Raw genomic sequence first — 15,978 nt, 5'->3', positions numbered from 1 at the left:
AATAGCCGTTTGCATAGCATTTTCCTCCCACGTCCCTTGCTTAGTTTTTTTTTTATATTTATTTACCATCTGAAACAAATAAAAGACATTTTTAGATAATAAGTCAGCAATGAGAAATAGTGGGCAAAGTGGATACCATATCCACTTTGCCCTATTCACTTTGCCCAACTAGGTAAGTTTTGAGGTTAACACATTTCAAACAAAAACTAATAATTCTGACTCTCTGTTAAATATACCATAAAAACCTACTTTGATATGCTACTAAATTAAGACATTCCTAAAAATCAAGAACTAGTAACACACGAGAAATAATCAATGTACTTACCGCGTAAAATCAATCTTTTATTTACGAAAACACAAATCTTCGTTCCGCGGACGGGACGTGACGCGGCCCCTCGCTTCGATGTTTGCCGCGTACTGAATCAAGATGGCCGAACATAACAGTAGTGACATGTTGAATGACAAACTCATAATTTAGGAGTAGTGGGGAGAATTCACTTTGCCCGGGGTATTCACTTTGCCCGGCCTTCCCCTAATTTATATAGCTGTGGTAAGAAACTCACTATCTTTCTGCACGTGAGACTCAATAACAAAAATCTAATAAGAGATTTGTCTGCAGATGATGGTGAATTTCCTACAACTGGTACATAATTTGGAGATTTTCTGTGGAAAATGTCACTTATGTGGTTTTACGTATAAGCAAACGATATATTCAAACCACAAATGTATTCGTGTAAAAACTATACCATAAAATCCCATTTTTATCATGCCATTTTTTTCCGTCATAAATGTAATATGGCCCTTGGCTCAAAGACTATTCGCAAGCAGCCAAAAGATGAAAAAAACAACCAATTTTTACTCTATGGACCTCGATGACATCGCGAAAGAATAGTTGTTTCATAGTTTGTGTAAATTAAATGAAGAGCTGGTTTCATGTACTGAACATCTCTTTGAAATGACACCAGCTAATTAATTAGACCATAAATAGGCAAGAAATAGCACATTTTTTAGTGTCTTATATACAAGCGATAATAATAATAAATATTTAAATATTTGACCGTTGAAAATTGTTATATTTTTTCATATTTAAAACTAATTGGCACACTTTCACAATGATTCACTAGCAAAACTATAGCTAAATACAAATTACTAACTAAGGAGGTTTTATTTACTTAATTCTAAACAATAAGCGGACTGAAAATTCGTGAAGAAACATTTTTGTATAAGAATTTATTTACATTTAATGCTTGATATGTGTTATTATTGCGGTGGATCTAAAAATTTTGAAATAATACTTTAAAAAATATTATCATTTCGATTGCAAAAATTTTGTCCTGCATAAAAATTATTTATTCTATAAATAAATGCTTAAACAATACTATTAGGTGTGACTATGTCTATATTTACATGTTCTCACAATCACGAGTATTTTAATTGCACTTTATTTGTATGCAGGTTGCCACAATGATGATCATCATAAAAAAAAATACGCAGTCTCGACGCATTCAGAAAGCTATGGCAGTATTTTGAACAACTCTTTACACACAACCATACTGAATTATTCGCGGTTACGAGTTTATTTCTATATAAAATCATTCCTCTCTTTAACCATAGACAATAACAGCAAGCTAAACGCGTAAGGCGAAATATGCAATAGATATTTTGTCTTTCCGGTTTACAGTAGCTGTTGAAACCATTGTTCTATAGACATTATCATCAACCCAAGTATACGTTCCACTGAACCGACACAGGTCCAATGTGGGTGACTTTACACGATGGCGTAGTGTGGGGGGTACAGAAGGGGCAGTGGCCCCGAGCGGCACAGCAATTGGGGCCCAAACTAATCAATACTATATTTTTTATCGAGGTACTAAAACGAGCCAGTATACACCCGAGGTGGTTAGTCACTCGAGCTTTGGCGAGGTTTATATTGGCTTTTGAGTCCTGAGTTAATCGATTGCGAGAAAAAATAGTCAATTAAGTACGAAAAACGATTTAAGTGCTACGTCGCGTTACTAAAATGGTTCATACCATAGATTTAGTATATCCATAGATTGGCCCTGACGTATTGGAGACGAGACCAAAACAAAAATACATCTGTGTGCGTATAATGTGCATGTGTGCAAGATAAATAGTGTTGCGCCATCCACTGATTTAACTTTAATATCGATTAACATATTACACCGGCATTTCACTTCGTTGTATTCACCAAAATGTCTTAACGCAAAATACCGAGACGTTAATTAACTAGTTAATTAATGATTCAATAGAAAATTAAGAAAGCTACTATCACCTTCTGGTAGTGCCACAGGATGGTAGGTAAACAAAAGGGGACTTTCACCCAAGATAACACTATGGCTCTACAAAATGGTGATAAGACCCATGATCAGTTACGGCGCGATAGTATGGAGGCCACGAACCAAGCTGACGACCGCAACCTACAAACAAATATAACTATTATAATTATTGTATGATATGATAACATAGAAGTGCATCACAGCAGTGAATTTGCAGATAAGTAATAGAACCAAAAAACCGGCCAAGTGCGAGTTCAACTCGCGTGGAGAGGTTTCGGTACAAACTTAACATTGTAGTTGAAGAATATGTTCTCCAATAGATTCCAACAGCAAATATAGGTTTATTCGCGCAATAGTAGGAAATTTAAAGACAATTTCTGTATTTTTTCAAAACTTTAGGCTCTGTAGTTTCGAAGATAAAGGGTAGAATGATCAATTTTTGTCTATTTTCTTAAACAACTTAAAAATATTTACATTTCATAATTACAAAAAATATATATTCTTAAGAACTTTCCCTCCCAATAGTCACTTAAAAATTTAGAATTAATTTATTTACGTTGCACGTTTTGGTCACACAAATGAATATGTGTACCAAATTTGAAAAAAATCAGTATCGTATTTTGGAACAGAACAGAACTCTAACAACAATAAATCGCTGATTTCTTGTTGATGAGAGTAGTGCTACACAAAAATCAATTAATTGTAAGACATACCGCATGAATAATGTGGGTACAGAACCAGAACGTAGCTTTACTCTTTGCTTGCCTCTAAAGGCGTTTTATTTAAAAGCATTTTTCCTCAAAGTGTTTGTTTGCTGCATATTTTTGAAAACTTTTTCGAAAGTTTTCTTTCTTTAGCTTTATAAGCCATTTCTGTCGTACTTCAATGTTTTGAGGAAATCTGAATCAACAACAATAATTAACATAAAAAATGGGTGCCTCAACTATGCTATTAAAAGAAATTTTCGTTTTAATGTAAACAAAATATAATGTTCTAATGCAATATTAATTAAATATAAAGTACTAAATCCAGAAATTTCTGATTCAATAAATAAAAAAAAATTAAGTATGAAGATGATTTCGGCTGTATGCAAGTCACGCCTTTGCCTTTCTTTTTTTCAGTTAATGACATCTCGATAACATATTATCGATTGCGTCAATCTCTATGAAAGTGGGGTTATGAATTTCAGAAATTCACGTATTTGATATATTTTTTAATTGAATTCGTATACATTTGGGTTATTAATGCACTTGAATGGTATAATTTTACGGATATATTTAAGTAAAAAACTTTTGTGGTAGTGCTTTTAGACAGCTAAAAATTTAAATAGTACTTACATGTGAAATGTACAATTCTGCGAGTTTTCCTTTTTAGATAAGTTACATCCGGACACTGAAAACTTTACAATGACTAATAAACGTCCGTTTAACACTATTTCACATTTTAAAACCAATTATTTTTCAAAAATAAACGAAATTTGTTTCGTTGTCAGCTGACCCTAGGTTCATATAGCCTCATAGCTTATAATGAAGTGGTCTCGTCTACCCATCTCGTTCTAACATACGTGTATACTAACTCTCTTTCACTTGCATTGCCAATCTATGGGTACCTATATACTAAATCTATGGTTCATACATAAACGCACTAACGCGGGAAAATAATAAAAAAAGAAATGTAAGACGCCACCGTCTATGCTGAAAAGGCATGTAACTAAACATAATCGAAGCGAGTCTTTTTGGAAGAAAGTAGAGCAAGTACTGGCTCTCTGAGTTTGTCTAAGGCTCAATTCCCACTGGCGCAGAGTCGAAGCGTCGCGACGCGTCATGTTTTTCGCCTATAGCATATTCATCTATATTTTCCAATGATTAAGATACAAATTTGTGTTTTGTAAATATGGAATCGAGCGGCTTCGCGCGTCACTTGGGCGCCGTGAGGCGTCAGACGCCGACCAAACTGTGATCCCGGTGCATTAATGCGAGCGTCGTCGCGTGTCGTCGCGCGTTGACGCGCGTCACCTGGCGGTGGAGTTGAAAAACAGGACGCGACGCGACGCTTGGACTCTGCGCCAGTGTGAGTTGAGCCTAAGTCACCCAAAGTAAATTTAAAAAGTAGGTAGGTACTTTTTGTTCCGGATTTAAACAATGCACGTTACGCCCTAGGGATTAAATTTTGCACTTCACGCCCGCTACAGTGACGTACTTTTAGAGCATGAGAAATGAAAAATATTTTATTTAAGTACTTAAAATTAGAAAATAAATTCCACTAATTGAGAAAACGATATCCTGAACGATACACAGGAGGCGACGGCAGGCGAACTAAAAACACAATCGAGTCGAGCCTGCCCGAACGAACTACTTTCAAGCCAGAGTTCTCTAAAGGTGGAGTTAATAAGCTCAATAATGAGAATAAAATTTTCTGTGCAAGCTAAGATTTCTTGTATAGAAGGCGGCCACTGTGCCAGAAAGACCGATTGTCAATATTACGAGCTGTGTTGCCCTTTTCACCACTGTTTCTGCTAATTCTAGGGTCGGCAAATTTACGCACACGAGTAAAAAAATGCTTATTTCTTCTAATATACGTACAAATAAAGTTGGTGTTCCGTATTGTTTATAATGTCTGAAAATGTGAAGAGAATAATGTTGAAAAAAAAAAACGCCAATAGAATATTTATAAAAGAACTTAAGTTCTTTTTTAAATATTAGACAACATCATATACCTTGCTCTAACCCCAAAGTAAATAGCTAAAGCACTTGTGTTACGAAAATCGGAAACAACGACGGTACCACAAACATCCAGACTCAAGACAATATAGAATTTTTTTAAAGTAAATAAGTAAGTTCGAACGCGGGACCTCAGAGATGGTGACGTCATGAAAACCGGTGTGTAAGCCATATGATACCGGAGGTCATTAAACAAATGAATTTGACTCAAATGCTTTAGTCCACCGATATGTTGATTTAAATGAATGATGTTTTTTTGACATAAATGCTTAGTCTGCCGACATTAGAATTATCAGTCAATAGTTTGACACTGTTGGAAAGACAAATTTTAACCTTACGCGACTAGCCGACTGATGACAGAATAAATTTTGAATTATCCTTCACGGATATAAATACAACGACATTCTGAATTAGACCCTTGACACATTGTTTGCGCTTGTTTTCGTCCTAAATCTAAAATCAATTGTACCTGTATAGGTATGTCTATTATTAAGTACTTGCTATGATTTTATTTCGTACCAAAATTATCCTAACCACAAGTTTTAATCCTCTTCATTATTTTATATTTTACTATACAATGTTCAAGGTACACAACTCTATGGATAGTCCGACGTCGCCGTCGTTCTGCTGTTGTTACTTCTTAATGTCCGGGTCCATTTTTGTTTTGTCCATAGACGATGATACCATGCCGCTTTGGGGGTAAAGCTTGTCTAAATGCTTAAGTGACTCGTTGAGAAAATTCTGTAACAGAAAAAAGGGTTTTAATTAATTTTTTTTATTGAATTGATAATATTTTTTTTTAAATTATTCCATTGGTTTGTTATAATTTATTATTATAAATTATTAATACAAAAATCGAACACTTAGAAAAAAAAGGTACGGCTAAAAAGTCGTTGAATACCAAACACAAAGATCCAACAACAAGTTCATAGAAAAATTCGTGAAGTCCGCCGGATCGAAGGATTTTTTTCTAAGTGTTTTTTTATTATTTTTTATTATATCAAGGGACGGGACGAACAAGTCGTGTTCCTGATGATAAGCTTTCACGCCTGTCCATGACAGTTGGAGTGCCACTCAGAGCTTTAAATTCCTCACTGCGCCCGTCCCCTAAGACATAAGTTGACAAGTCCCGTGTGCCTGTACTTTCACCAGCACCCTTCAAAACCGGAACACAGTAATGCTGACATTACTGCTTGGCGGCAGAAATAGGCAAGGTGGCAGTAATTCTCTGGATGAACTCTTTCACGAGGAGCTCTAATGCTATTGCTACTGGTTTCAGAGCAGTGCGGAGTTAACTGCCGACCGTCCGCGCGATGGAGCGTCGAACATCGAACATCGTTATACCGTGACGCGGATTGCTCCGTACGGAACACGCTACGCGTGAACTCCGCACAAGCCACCTGTGCGTTCATTGTAGGCGACTATCTTCCGTGAATATCCGTACTAAATTAACTGTGGATTCTACGCATGCGAATCGCCCGCAGGCGGACAGTCCGTAAGGACTGTGCGCACAGCTGTGAAAGAAGCCCTAGGAATTACAATATGCAACAAATTTGCAAAAAGCTTCTGTTTCTGGTTTGACAGTATTGTTTTCTGTTTAATTGAGCAGCAAATATATAGGTTTGTGGCTGTCATAGTGGTGTTTATATAGCGGCCTATTTACATAGCTAGATCGGGTACGCGTATAATCTCGCAAAACTACACATTAGTAGGTTCTTTATCATCTGTAGAATTTTGGTTGAAATGTACCTACCATTAATTTGAAATACACACAAATACACACATGCTATCAGGCGTCTAACAAAATAATTACTGACCAATACTTACACGTACCTAATAATTTACGCAACTTACACTTAAGAACTAATAACTTTTACAATTTGATAAATGAATTGACTTAAGGATGGAAGGAGGACGTTTTACAATTATTATTGCATTTACCATAACGTTACATAGGACGGGAAAGGCTTAAAACTAAGTTAATAGCGCATTATGGATTCTTTAGGGCACTACAAATTATATTTAGTGTGAGGAGAATTTTACAATATTTTGAAATTTGGGACTGTTGGTTTGTCTTACAATATTTAGTACCTACATTTATGGGCCCAGTAGGACATGACATTAATTTCTCAATTGTATAATATTATACTAATTGCTATACATTCACATTAGTTTGTGAACAAAATCGACTTAGGATACGTCATACCTAAATCAATTCACTAGCAGTTGACCAGTTTAGTAGCTGTAGAGCTCCTTGTGAAAGATTTCGTCCAGGGAAGTACTGCCTGCCACCTTACCTATTTCTACCGCCAAGCAGTAATGTCAGCATTACTGCATTCCGGTTTCGAAGGGTAAGCGTGCTGGTGAAATTACAGGCACAATGGGACTTATCAACTTATGTCTCAGATTGACGGGCGCAGTGATAGAGCACATCAGATCTTTGCGACTTAAAGTTCTGAGTGGTATTCCAACTGTTATGGACAGGCGTGTACCTTGCCATCAGGCACGCGACTTCTTCGTCCCGTCACAATATTATAAAAAAAAATCAATTTAAGATGTGTTCAAAAACCAACTGGACTTTTTAAAATCGATCGAACAACGTGCGCTTTGCGGAATCAGTGTTTTTTATCAACCACATTATATTATGATTTGGCAGGTGCCCCGGTTTGCCCCCCTAGATCCGGGGCTGCTTTCACGTGATGAAAGCACCTTTGACGTATCACATGTAGCTTTATTATACCAAGGGTGCAAAACTTACTTGTATGGCAGTAAGTGCAGCGACTATGGCAGGCCCGCCAAAGCCGTGCGAGATGAGAGAGAAATGCGTCAGATGCCGTTGAATGGCAGGCTCTAGTAGGTGCGGCGGCCGTGTGTTACACAGCGGCGATCGGTCTTGATTCAGCAAGTCCATTACTTCTTTTACTACCTGTGGATCAACAATAACTTGGTGTAACGAACGAACGAAAAAATTGAGAACTACAGTGAATTATCAAACAATAGGTAGTAACAATCTAGTGACGTATTTTCACAAAAAATATGAATGTCAGTGATCATAGCAGTAAAAACATTATGATATTTATTAAGTAAATATTACAATGAATACAGCGACATCTCTCGTCAGTTTCTAGTATCTGCACAGGTATCCGGCTGAGTGAAGAAACTTCTTATACAGCCAACTTGATAGTTCGATGGTACAGCAGTTATTATTTGATTTTAAAATCAAGACTCAATATACATATTTTTCAATTACCTCGACGTCTCAGGCGTGTTGCAACGTCCATGGTCTCGAAAGGACAGTCAGTCGCTTCGAGACCAATGAAGTTGCAATTGCAATGCATAATGTTAGTTCTGATTTTAAAATAAAAAAAATAGTGAAAGTTTAAACCAATATAGAACAGCAGTTAACTCAACAATTAGTTATCACTATGTCACCAGAATTTATTTAATCCAAATTCCTATCCGAAAGGCAGTTAATACTTACCTAGTACATGAGCTACCTATCTATCTCTGTTGTAAAACATACCTACATACATACTGTGTGTCATAAATACTCTCATGTTTAAAACGTTCTTTATAGTTTGTAAAATAAGGTTATTTATTGGGTTTAGATCAGGATACGAAGTGATAATTATCATTGATAATTATCAGGATAGTTATCAATTTATTAAAATTAATTGGAACAACGAAATGCTACCACTAGCAATGTCGTGTCATGTGTTTGTATCCGAGTGGTCAAAAGTGTCAAATGTCAATCTAAAAAAAACAAACCAAATCTTTTCTTTTTCCCAAAAACATTTCTTCGTATTTATTTAGTTTTCTCACAGATTGTCATATTTAGTCAAAAATTAAAGAGACAAAACTATGAATCAGTATCGATAATTATCGAATAGGTATATATTGGATATGTACAAAAAAATATAATATTTCTTCTTCAGCGTAGTGGCAGATTGTACTTAACGGTTCATGTGCTCAAGTGGTAATAATATATTATAAGTAATGAAACGACGCTTACTTGTTTGGTCGCCTGTAATAGATCACGCCGACGTCGTGCATCGTGCTCAGCGTACTGCCTCGCTAAATACTCCGCTAGCGCCCTCGCTGGGAATTCTGTCTCGCAAACGTAGCCAAAATCCCGCGCCAAATGAACTGCTTCAGCTATGGTTATATAATAACGTATAAACATTAAATAACATTACGAAACGTAACGTATAAACATAAAGAATAATTTAAACAATTTTGTAATAAATATCAATATCAAGTTGCATCAAAAATGTCAATGAAAACGCAGCACAGTTTTTTTTTGGAAAAAGAAGCTAATTTTTATGGCGGGAATTTTAGCCTGCGTAAATTCCTGCAGACAACCATTAGATAAAAGCACTTAATGCACATTAAATGTACTAAATTTAATTACATGCTTCAAATACAAACAAATAATATGACCCCAGTTTTGTGTGAAAAACCTATTTTTCTGGATACTCTATGGTCATACAGGATATAGCGCGAAATTTGAATGCGAATTTTCATTCTAATACATAGATAACCACAAATTACATCCAAAGTCACGAAATAAATGTTCGTCCCACAAACATTTCTCATAAAAATAACCCTTAAGGCGGTAACGCGTCGACTTTGCTGATAGTACCATTGGTTGTTAAGTTTTCAATATAATGCATTTATTACTTAGTATTTTATTAGTTTTCTATTGTCTTTAAAAAAATCTGCAGTTAGGCTTTTTGTCAGGTAATTTATCGGTTTTTGTGTTGGTGTGATTTTAAACGTCAAAAAAAGGTTAAATTATGATAACAATGTTCATAATAAGAACCACTGGCCGCATATACTAGAACGTTTAATTTGAAATAAGAATAACTTATAACGTCCTTTGAATTCGATTGAACTTTGTGGTATATGTGGCCAGTAATAAAAAAAAAAGAAACTGAAAAATGTTTACTTCCGTCAGACATATTAGTTTCTAGATCGTGCTTACTGATTGTCATCGAGTTCGATTTCTTAACATTAAAATAGGTAAACTCCATTTGCACGGAGCTCGCACGAAAAGCTGTTATTTTATTAAAAGCAGGTTACCTTCAACTAAGGAAGTGAGCAGCGTCACGTTCGCTGCTTTCCGCCGCCCGGCCGGAAGGTTGAGGCCAATCTTCTCCAACTTCTCGCGAAGTATTCGTCCGCCATTCTTACTCTTTGCTCTGTAACAAAAATTAAACTATGACAATTGATACATTACATTATTCCATACAATTAATTACATGTAACGAAATATTATCTAATTACAAAACTAATTATATAAGTGACCACAGCTTATAAAAACAAAGTAAGTAAGTGTAGATAAACATAAACTTAGATATGGTCTTTTAGAATTTATATTAGTGGCCTATCTCAAAAGCATATAACTCACCAGGAAGATGGTTTAAAAAAACCTAGGATTATTTTAACCAATGAAAAGCTCTGTGGCGCTGCAGCAGCGCCACTACTAAATTTTATGCAATATTTAGAAGCGCAGCTGCAGCGCCACAGTCGTGTCACGCACGCGCGACTTTTGCAGGCTGATATTGTTTGAAAATTGCACTGCAGCTTACGCCAGCGCTTTCTTTAGTTACCGCACAGAGTAATCACCATTTAGAGCGATCTATTTGAAATATTGTTATTTTTGTACGGAAATAAAATCTGACGAATTATTAAAAGTCACGGAAATAAAGTTGTTTATGATGTTATTTATGTAGTCCTGGGAGGTTATTAGTATTTTAAACCGACTTCAAAAAATGGAGGAGGTTTTAAATTAAAAACCCTAAAAATCTAAATATAAGTAGGATGCTTCCTACCTTACCATTAAATCGATAGTACCTACGTATGTACCTAGAAGAATTACCTAAACTAAATCTATGTACACGTAGTATGGCAACCTACATCATCTTAATTGTCCATTTGATGGTCAACGACCTAGCACTGGCCACATGGTACAAAAAAAAACAAAAAATGCTACACGTCGTTCAACTTGACAGGTCGCGAGGTACAACTGGTAGAGCTACTGGCCCCTAGATGGAGCCACCGATAACCTATCGATTACCGCCAGACGGTAATGATTGACGCATAGAAAGTTTCACGATAACTCATTACAATCCCGAAACTTAACGTTCAACTCTTAAACTCATCCGTTTAGAGTTTATAACCGATTAATTTTAAACGTATTCATAGTAAAATGTAAGTTTGTAATATTGCTAGTAACGTCCGAAACGGGCTACTTGTATTAACCATCGAAAAATAAATGCTCGTTAACGAAATTGTTTTCGATTTTCTTTGATGATAGCAGTTTAAGAATAAATCTAGCGAAGGAATGCGAACTGGTTAGTTAGATTGATTGAAAAAAAAAAACAGTCTCGTTGAACTTTTTATTATAATTAAAATTTTTAGGTGCGCACAGTCAACGGCATGTTCAGCTTCACACTTCCACTTTGAACACTTCTTATTGTAAGAGGCATAGATAGGGTATTAGAAGTTGAAATTTGAATAAAACAAATTGTACAAAATTTGTAGAACCTGTTGGTTCATTGACTGATGGTGCTTTTGTGTTCGAAAGTTACTATATTTAGTATATTTATGATTTTAGCTTTTATATAATTCTATTTCTAACACCAAAATTAATGTCAAGAGTCAGTAATGCGCGCTAAACAGTTTCCTATAACAACTTATTAGCTTTACGTATTTCCTTTTAATCAAAACGTTAAAGTCGTAAATGCCGACGCATAGCGAGTCCACAAAGCGTGTTAGATAGGTTTAATTTTCGAATGAAGCTGTCTTTTACCTTTTCACTTCAATGCGAGGGACTGTACGGTGGAATGCGAATACAAAATATCTTCGTATAGTTATCTTAAGGATTCAAAATCGAAACGCAGTAATGTTGACATTACCGCTTGGCGGCAGAAATATGTATGGTGGCAGTAATTTCCTGGACGAACTCTTTCACAAGGACCTCTACTGCTACTAAAAAAAGTATCATAGGTTCATTGAGAATTAGTTTTATCGAAATAAGAAATAATAAAAACAAGGTTGTAACGGAACGTTGACGGACAACCGCCATTGCGAAAAATATTTGACGAGAAAGAGCGTGATTTTGTTTTTATTGGATTTATACCAAAAAGATATTATAGTATAATTTATAACAGGCCCTGGAGTCTCATTTCTACTTTGAAAATCTCTCAATTGTAAATAGGTAGGTACTATCAAAGTGAAACTCTACTGCTACTACATGTTATCTATTCCTCATTACCAGCTCAAGTCGTCATAGCTTCATTAAAGAAGTATACCCTCTGGACGGGGAAACTAAACAGGCCCGAATAATTCTCTGGAAAGAGATACCCCACGGCATCACTAATCCCGCGCTGCGGACCCAAGTCGGCCGAAGCAAGGAGTGCATGCACGGGTGGGGTTACAGGTCAGAGAGCGCATGTCCGTGTGGTGTTTCTCCCCAGACAAAAGCATATGTTTTACCCTGCTTAGCGTGTCCGTACACTTGCACACGCGAGGACCTGTACAACGCCACTGGTAATGCTATCTCAGTCGCTAAGTACCTCACAAATATGAACGCCAGAGTCGACACGCCAAGAAGTAGAAGCTCAAGTGTAAAATAAACACAATAACAAAATAAATAAAAGCTAGAATTAAACACCTTAACATTTTCACACGTTAGGTTGCATTATAACAAAAGGGCGTTCCGTTATAACGTTATAACAAGCTAAACGTTCGTAAGTCGAATAGAAAACTAAATCGGATGAATCGACAGATTGGACGTACTAATAGGCATCGGTTTCGTTCGAGTACTTACATACTTACGATTAAATTATATGCTTTTAAATGTTAAGCAAGCCGAGTTTGTACGAAAGTTACAAAAAGGGGTTACTTTCTTATGTAATATACCAGAAGCAACATTAAGATTTAAACATAATTTAGGCTGGTAATGGTACAGTAAATAGAATTGATCTGTTCGACTTCTGGATCACTCGTATGTCCGGTATCAGAGAGTTGTATTTAAATATTAAGTTTTAAGCTGGCCTTGCTCTTGACCCTATTTAGTACTGTGATAAAAAACAACGTGACTAAAAAATATTTTAAAATTGTGAAAAAAATGATTTGTCCTCATACTAAATTTACACGGTCAATTGGATTCACCAACCGAAGCGTGGTCGGACTTTTTTGTTACATCGTAAACTATGTATATGATTACAGTGTGATAATGTGCGTTTTATCCCACCGTTTACCTGGTTTCAAAATAGGGAATTCTTTTCACTAGCTTTCTAGAGTAACGAAATTATCTACGAACATGGGTGATCTGATTATGTTAAGTAAGGTTCTGGTCTGGACCTTGAATTAAAAAAGTACGATTTCTAAGTTTACTTTATTTGAAACTCGTCATTATCTCATCATCTCAGCAACTCATCTCGTCTAGCGCCCAGATTGCTGACTACTTGGCCGCCAAATGTATTGTAAGCATCTTTGTCATCTAATATTTATTAGGGAATGGGAATGGTCGATTAAAAAAGATACAAAAAAATTTCACAGAAACAAGAAAACCGGGAAGAATAAGTCGTGCGCCTGATGGTAAGCTACACGCCTGTAAATAACAGTAGCAGTGCCACTCAGAGCTTTAAATCGCAGAGGTCTGAGGGGCACTGCCACTGCGCCCGTCACCCTGAGACATAAGTTGACAAGTCCCATGTGCCTGAAATTTCACCAGCACCTTTCCCTTCAAAACCGGCACACAGTAATACTTGGCCACAGAAATATGTAACTATATGCGATATAGCTAAAATGTCTTATAATACTCCTATCTTATTACGTTAAACGCGTTGATAAATTACAGTTACATTTAACTATCAAGTTAACTATCGATTCTTACATATAAATATAACAATACAACATCAAACACGTGCCAAGGATGCTCACTTATAATCAAACGCATAACACAAAATATAACATATTATAAGTGTATTTATAATCATTAGTCTCGCTTTGTAAACCAGTTCAAACTTCCTTCAAAATCGGAACACAGTAATGCTGACATTACTGCTTGGATTAATTTAATGGATGCTTTATAGATATTGTTATAGAAGCAGTGGTATACAAATACCATTACCATTAGACTCAACTCACACTGTTTTCTGGTTTTCAAGTACAATGCCTGGCGACGCGCGTCGACGCGCGTATTTGCATAACACAAATTTCTACCTTAATAATGGGAAAATAGAGATGGATATGCCATAGGCGAAAAACATGACGCGTCGCGACGCTTCGACTCTGCGCTAGTGTGAGTTGAGCCTTAGGGTTTGACCTACCATCTCTCAAGCAGAGGCTGTGGGTTCGAATCCGAGGTCCGCACCTTTGAGTTTCTCGGAATTTATGCGCGTAATTTAATTTGAAATTTACCTCGACCTTTCCGATGAAGGAAAACATCGCGATGAAACCTGCTCGTTGAAGAAGGTTCACAACCCTCGGAAAACGTGTGAAGTCCCCAACCTGCATTGAGTCAGCGTGGCGAACTATGACCTGAACCATCGCCTGAGAGGTACCCAAGCCCAGCTGTGAGACGTATAAATGGGTTGATGGTGATATAGATATTACATACCTAGAGCAAAATCCACACATACAGACGGTATATATATTTCTTGACACTTAAATTCCATAGGTACCTTTTCGTGTGAATAGACACATTTAGTTAACGTTAATTATACGAAAAGATATCTACCATTGGCATTTCTAAACAAACGCTTAATGTAAAAGAGTTTTTGTACACACCGTCTTTTGTTAGACATAACGAAGATTTTTGTCAGTACCTAACATGATGAAGAGGTTTGTGGGTGGATGGGGAAATCGAGTCAATTGAAGTACTCCACTCTATTAGTTTTTGTAACGAAAAACTGATTTGTGGAAGATTCGCTTATTAAGAAATACAAGTTATCAAAGCAGTTACAAAGCGAACGTGTTGATAAAATATGTTCGTATATTCGTTATGTATGTGTGTGTGTGTGTGTGTGTGTGTGTGTGTGTGTGTGTGTGTGTGTGTGTGTGTGTGTGTGTGTGTGTGTGTGTGTGTGTGTGTGTGTGCGCGCGCGCGCGGGCCGTGTGCGTGCGTGCGTGTGTGTGTGTGCTTACCTATTTATTATTTAAGAAGCCGCTATTGGTAGCTGTAAAGGTTAAGTGAAAAAAAACTGTCATAGATTTCTCAGTAAAAAAATTGTTAAAACAAAAAAAAAGATCTGCAACAGGCTCATTGACAAATTCGTAAAATCTGCTGACTAGTTCCGTACCTCAGCTGGGAAAGCGATAGCCCCGGTATGGCGAGGTCGCCGGTTCGAGTTCAGCCGTTGTTTTCTTTGCGTTTGTTCGATATTTGTAGCACTAATATTATCTAAGTGTTATGTAATTATGACAATAAATGAAAACACTACCAACAGAAAAAACATCATTTTCATGTCATTTTATTAAATGTAACAAGTTTTTAGTTTAGTGTAAGTTCGGAAGTTTATTTTTTTAAACTTTCTCGCTTTTTGTGCAATTATGACACGTGTATACAAGTACCAATATCGACATAAAAGCATCGATATAATATCGATATTACTGTACTAAACGACATGCGCCTATAGTGTACACTACACGAAAAGTAAGCCAAATAAAAAAAACTTTCTTATTAAAAGCCTCAATATTAAAAGTTCGGTACACTGGCTTAGGATTTTATTGTTCGTGTTGTCGGCAAAAATTATTCTTTAGAAATCCGTAAATCGGCGATAATCCAAATAGACAGGCGTAGGTAAGTTGCCTTACTGTCTTATTTTTATACCCTGCGTACATCGAAGAGTATCTATTAATAATCCGCGATTGATTAAACTCAAATGGCATTCCTCTTGAGACACAATGAGTTTCGAATTTCGAAATAAAAGACCTCACTGGCTAGCGCG

At 36.3% G+C, this 15,978-nt stretch overlaps 1 protein-coding gene across 1 annotated transcript in view; it reads right to left on the bottom strand.

Moving 5' to 3' along the window:
- Positions 1-5,351: 5,351 nt before the first annotated feature.
- The window catches only part of LOC113239750 (transcription factor AP-2-epsilon), a 40,574-nt gene continuing 29,947 nt past the window's right edge, over positions 5,352-15,978 (bottom strand). Inside the window, exons 7-10 of the mRNA XM_026476851.1 lie at positions 10,100-10,218; positions 9,030-9,172; positions 7,776-7,943; positions 5,352-5,758 (exon numbers count right to left, since the gene is read on the bottom strand). Coding sequence (XP_026332636.1) covers positions 5,651-5,758; positions 7,776-7,943; positions 9,030-9,172; positions 10,100-10,218 — 538 coding nt within the window. The 3' untranslated portion in view covers positions 5,352-5,650. The remainder of the gene's footprint in view (positions 5,759-7,775; positions 7,944-9,029; positions 9,173-10,099; positions 10,219-15,978) is intronic.

The sequence above is a fragment of the Hyposmocoma kahamanoa genome, unplaced genomic scaffold (assembly GCF_003589595.1).
Source record: "Hyposmocoma kahamanoa isolate Upper Pololo Valley unplaced genomic scaffold, ASM358959v1 116, whole genome shotgun sequence".
Classification (NCBI taxonomy): domain Eukaryota; kingdom Metazoa; phylum Arthropoda; class Insecta; order Lepidoptera; family Cosmopterigidae; genus Hyposmocoma; species Hyposmocoma kahamanoa.
This window is presented reverse-complemented; position numbering and strand designations above follow the sequence as displayed.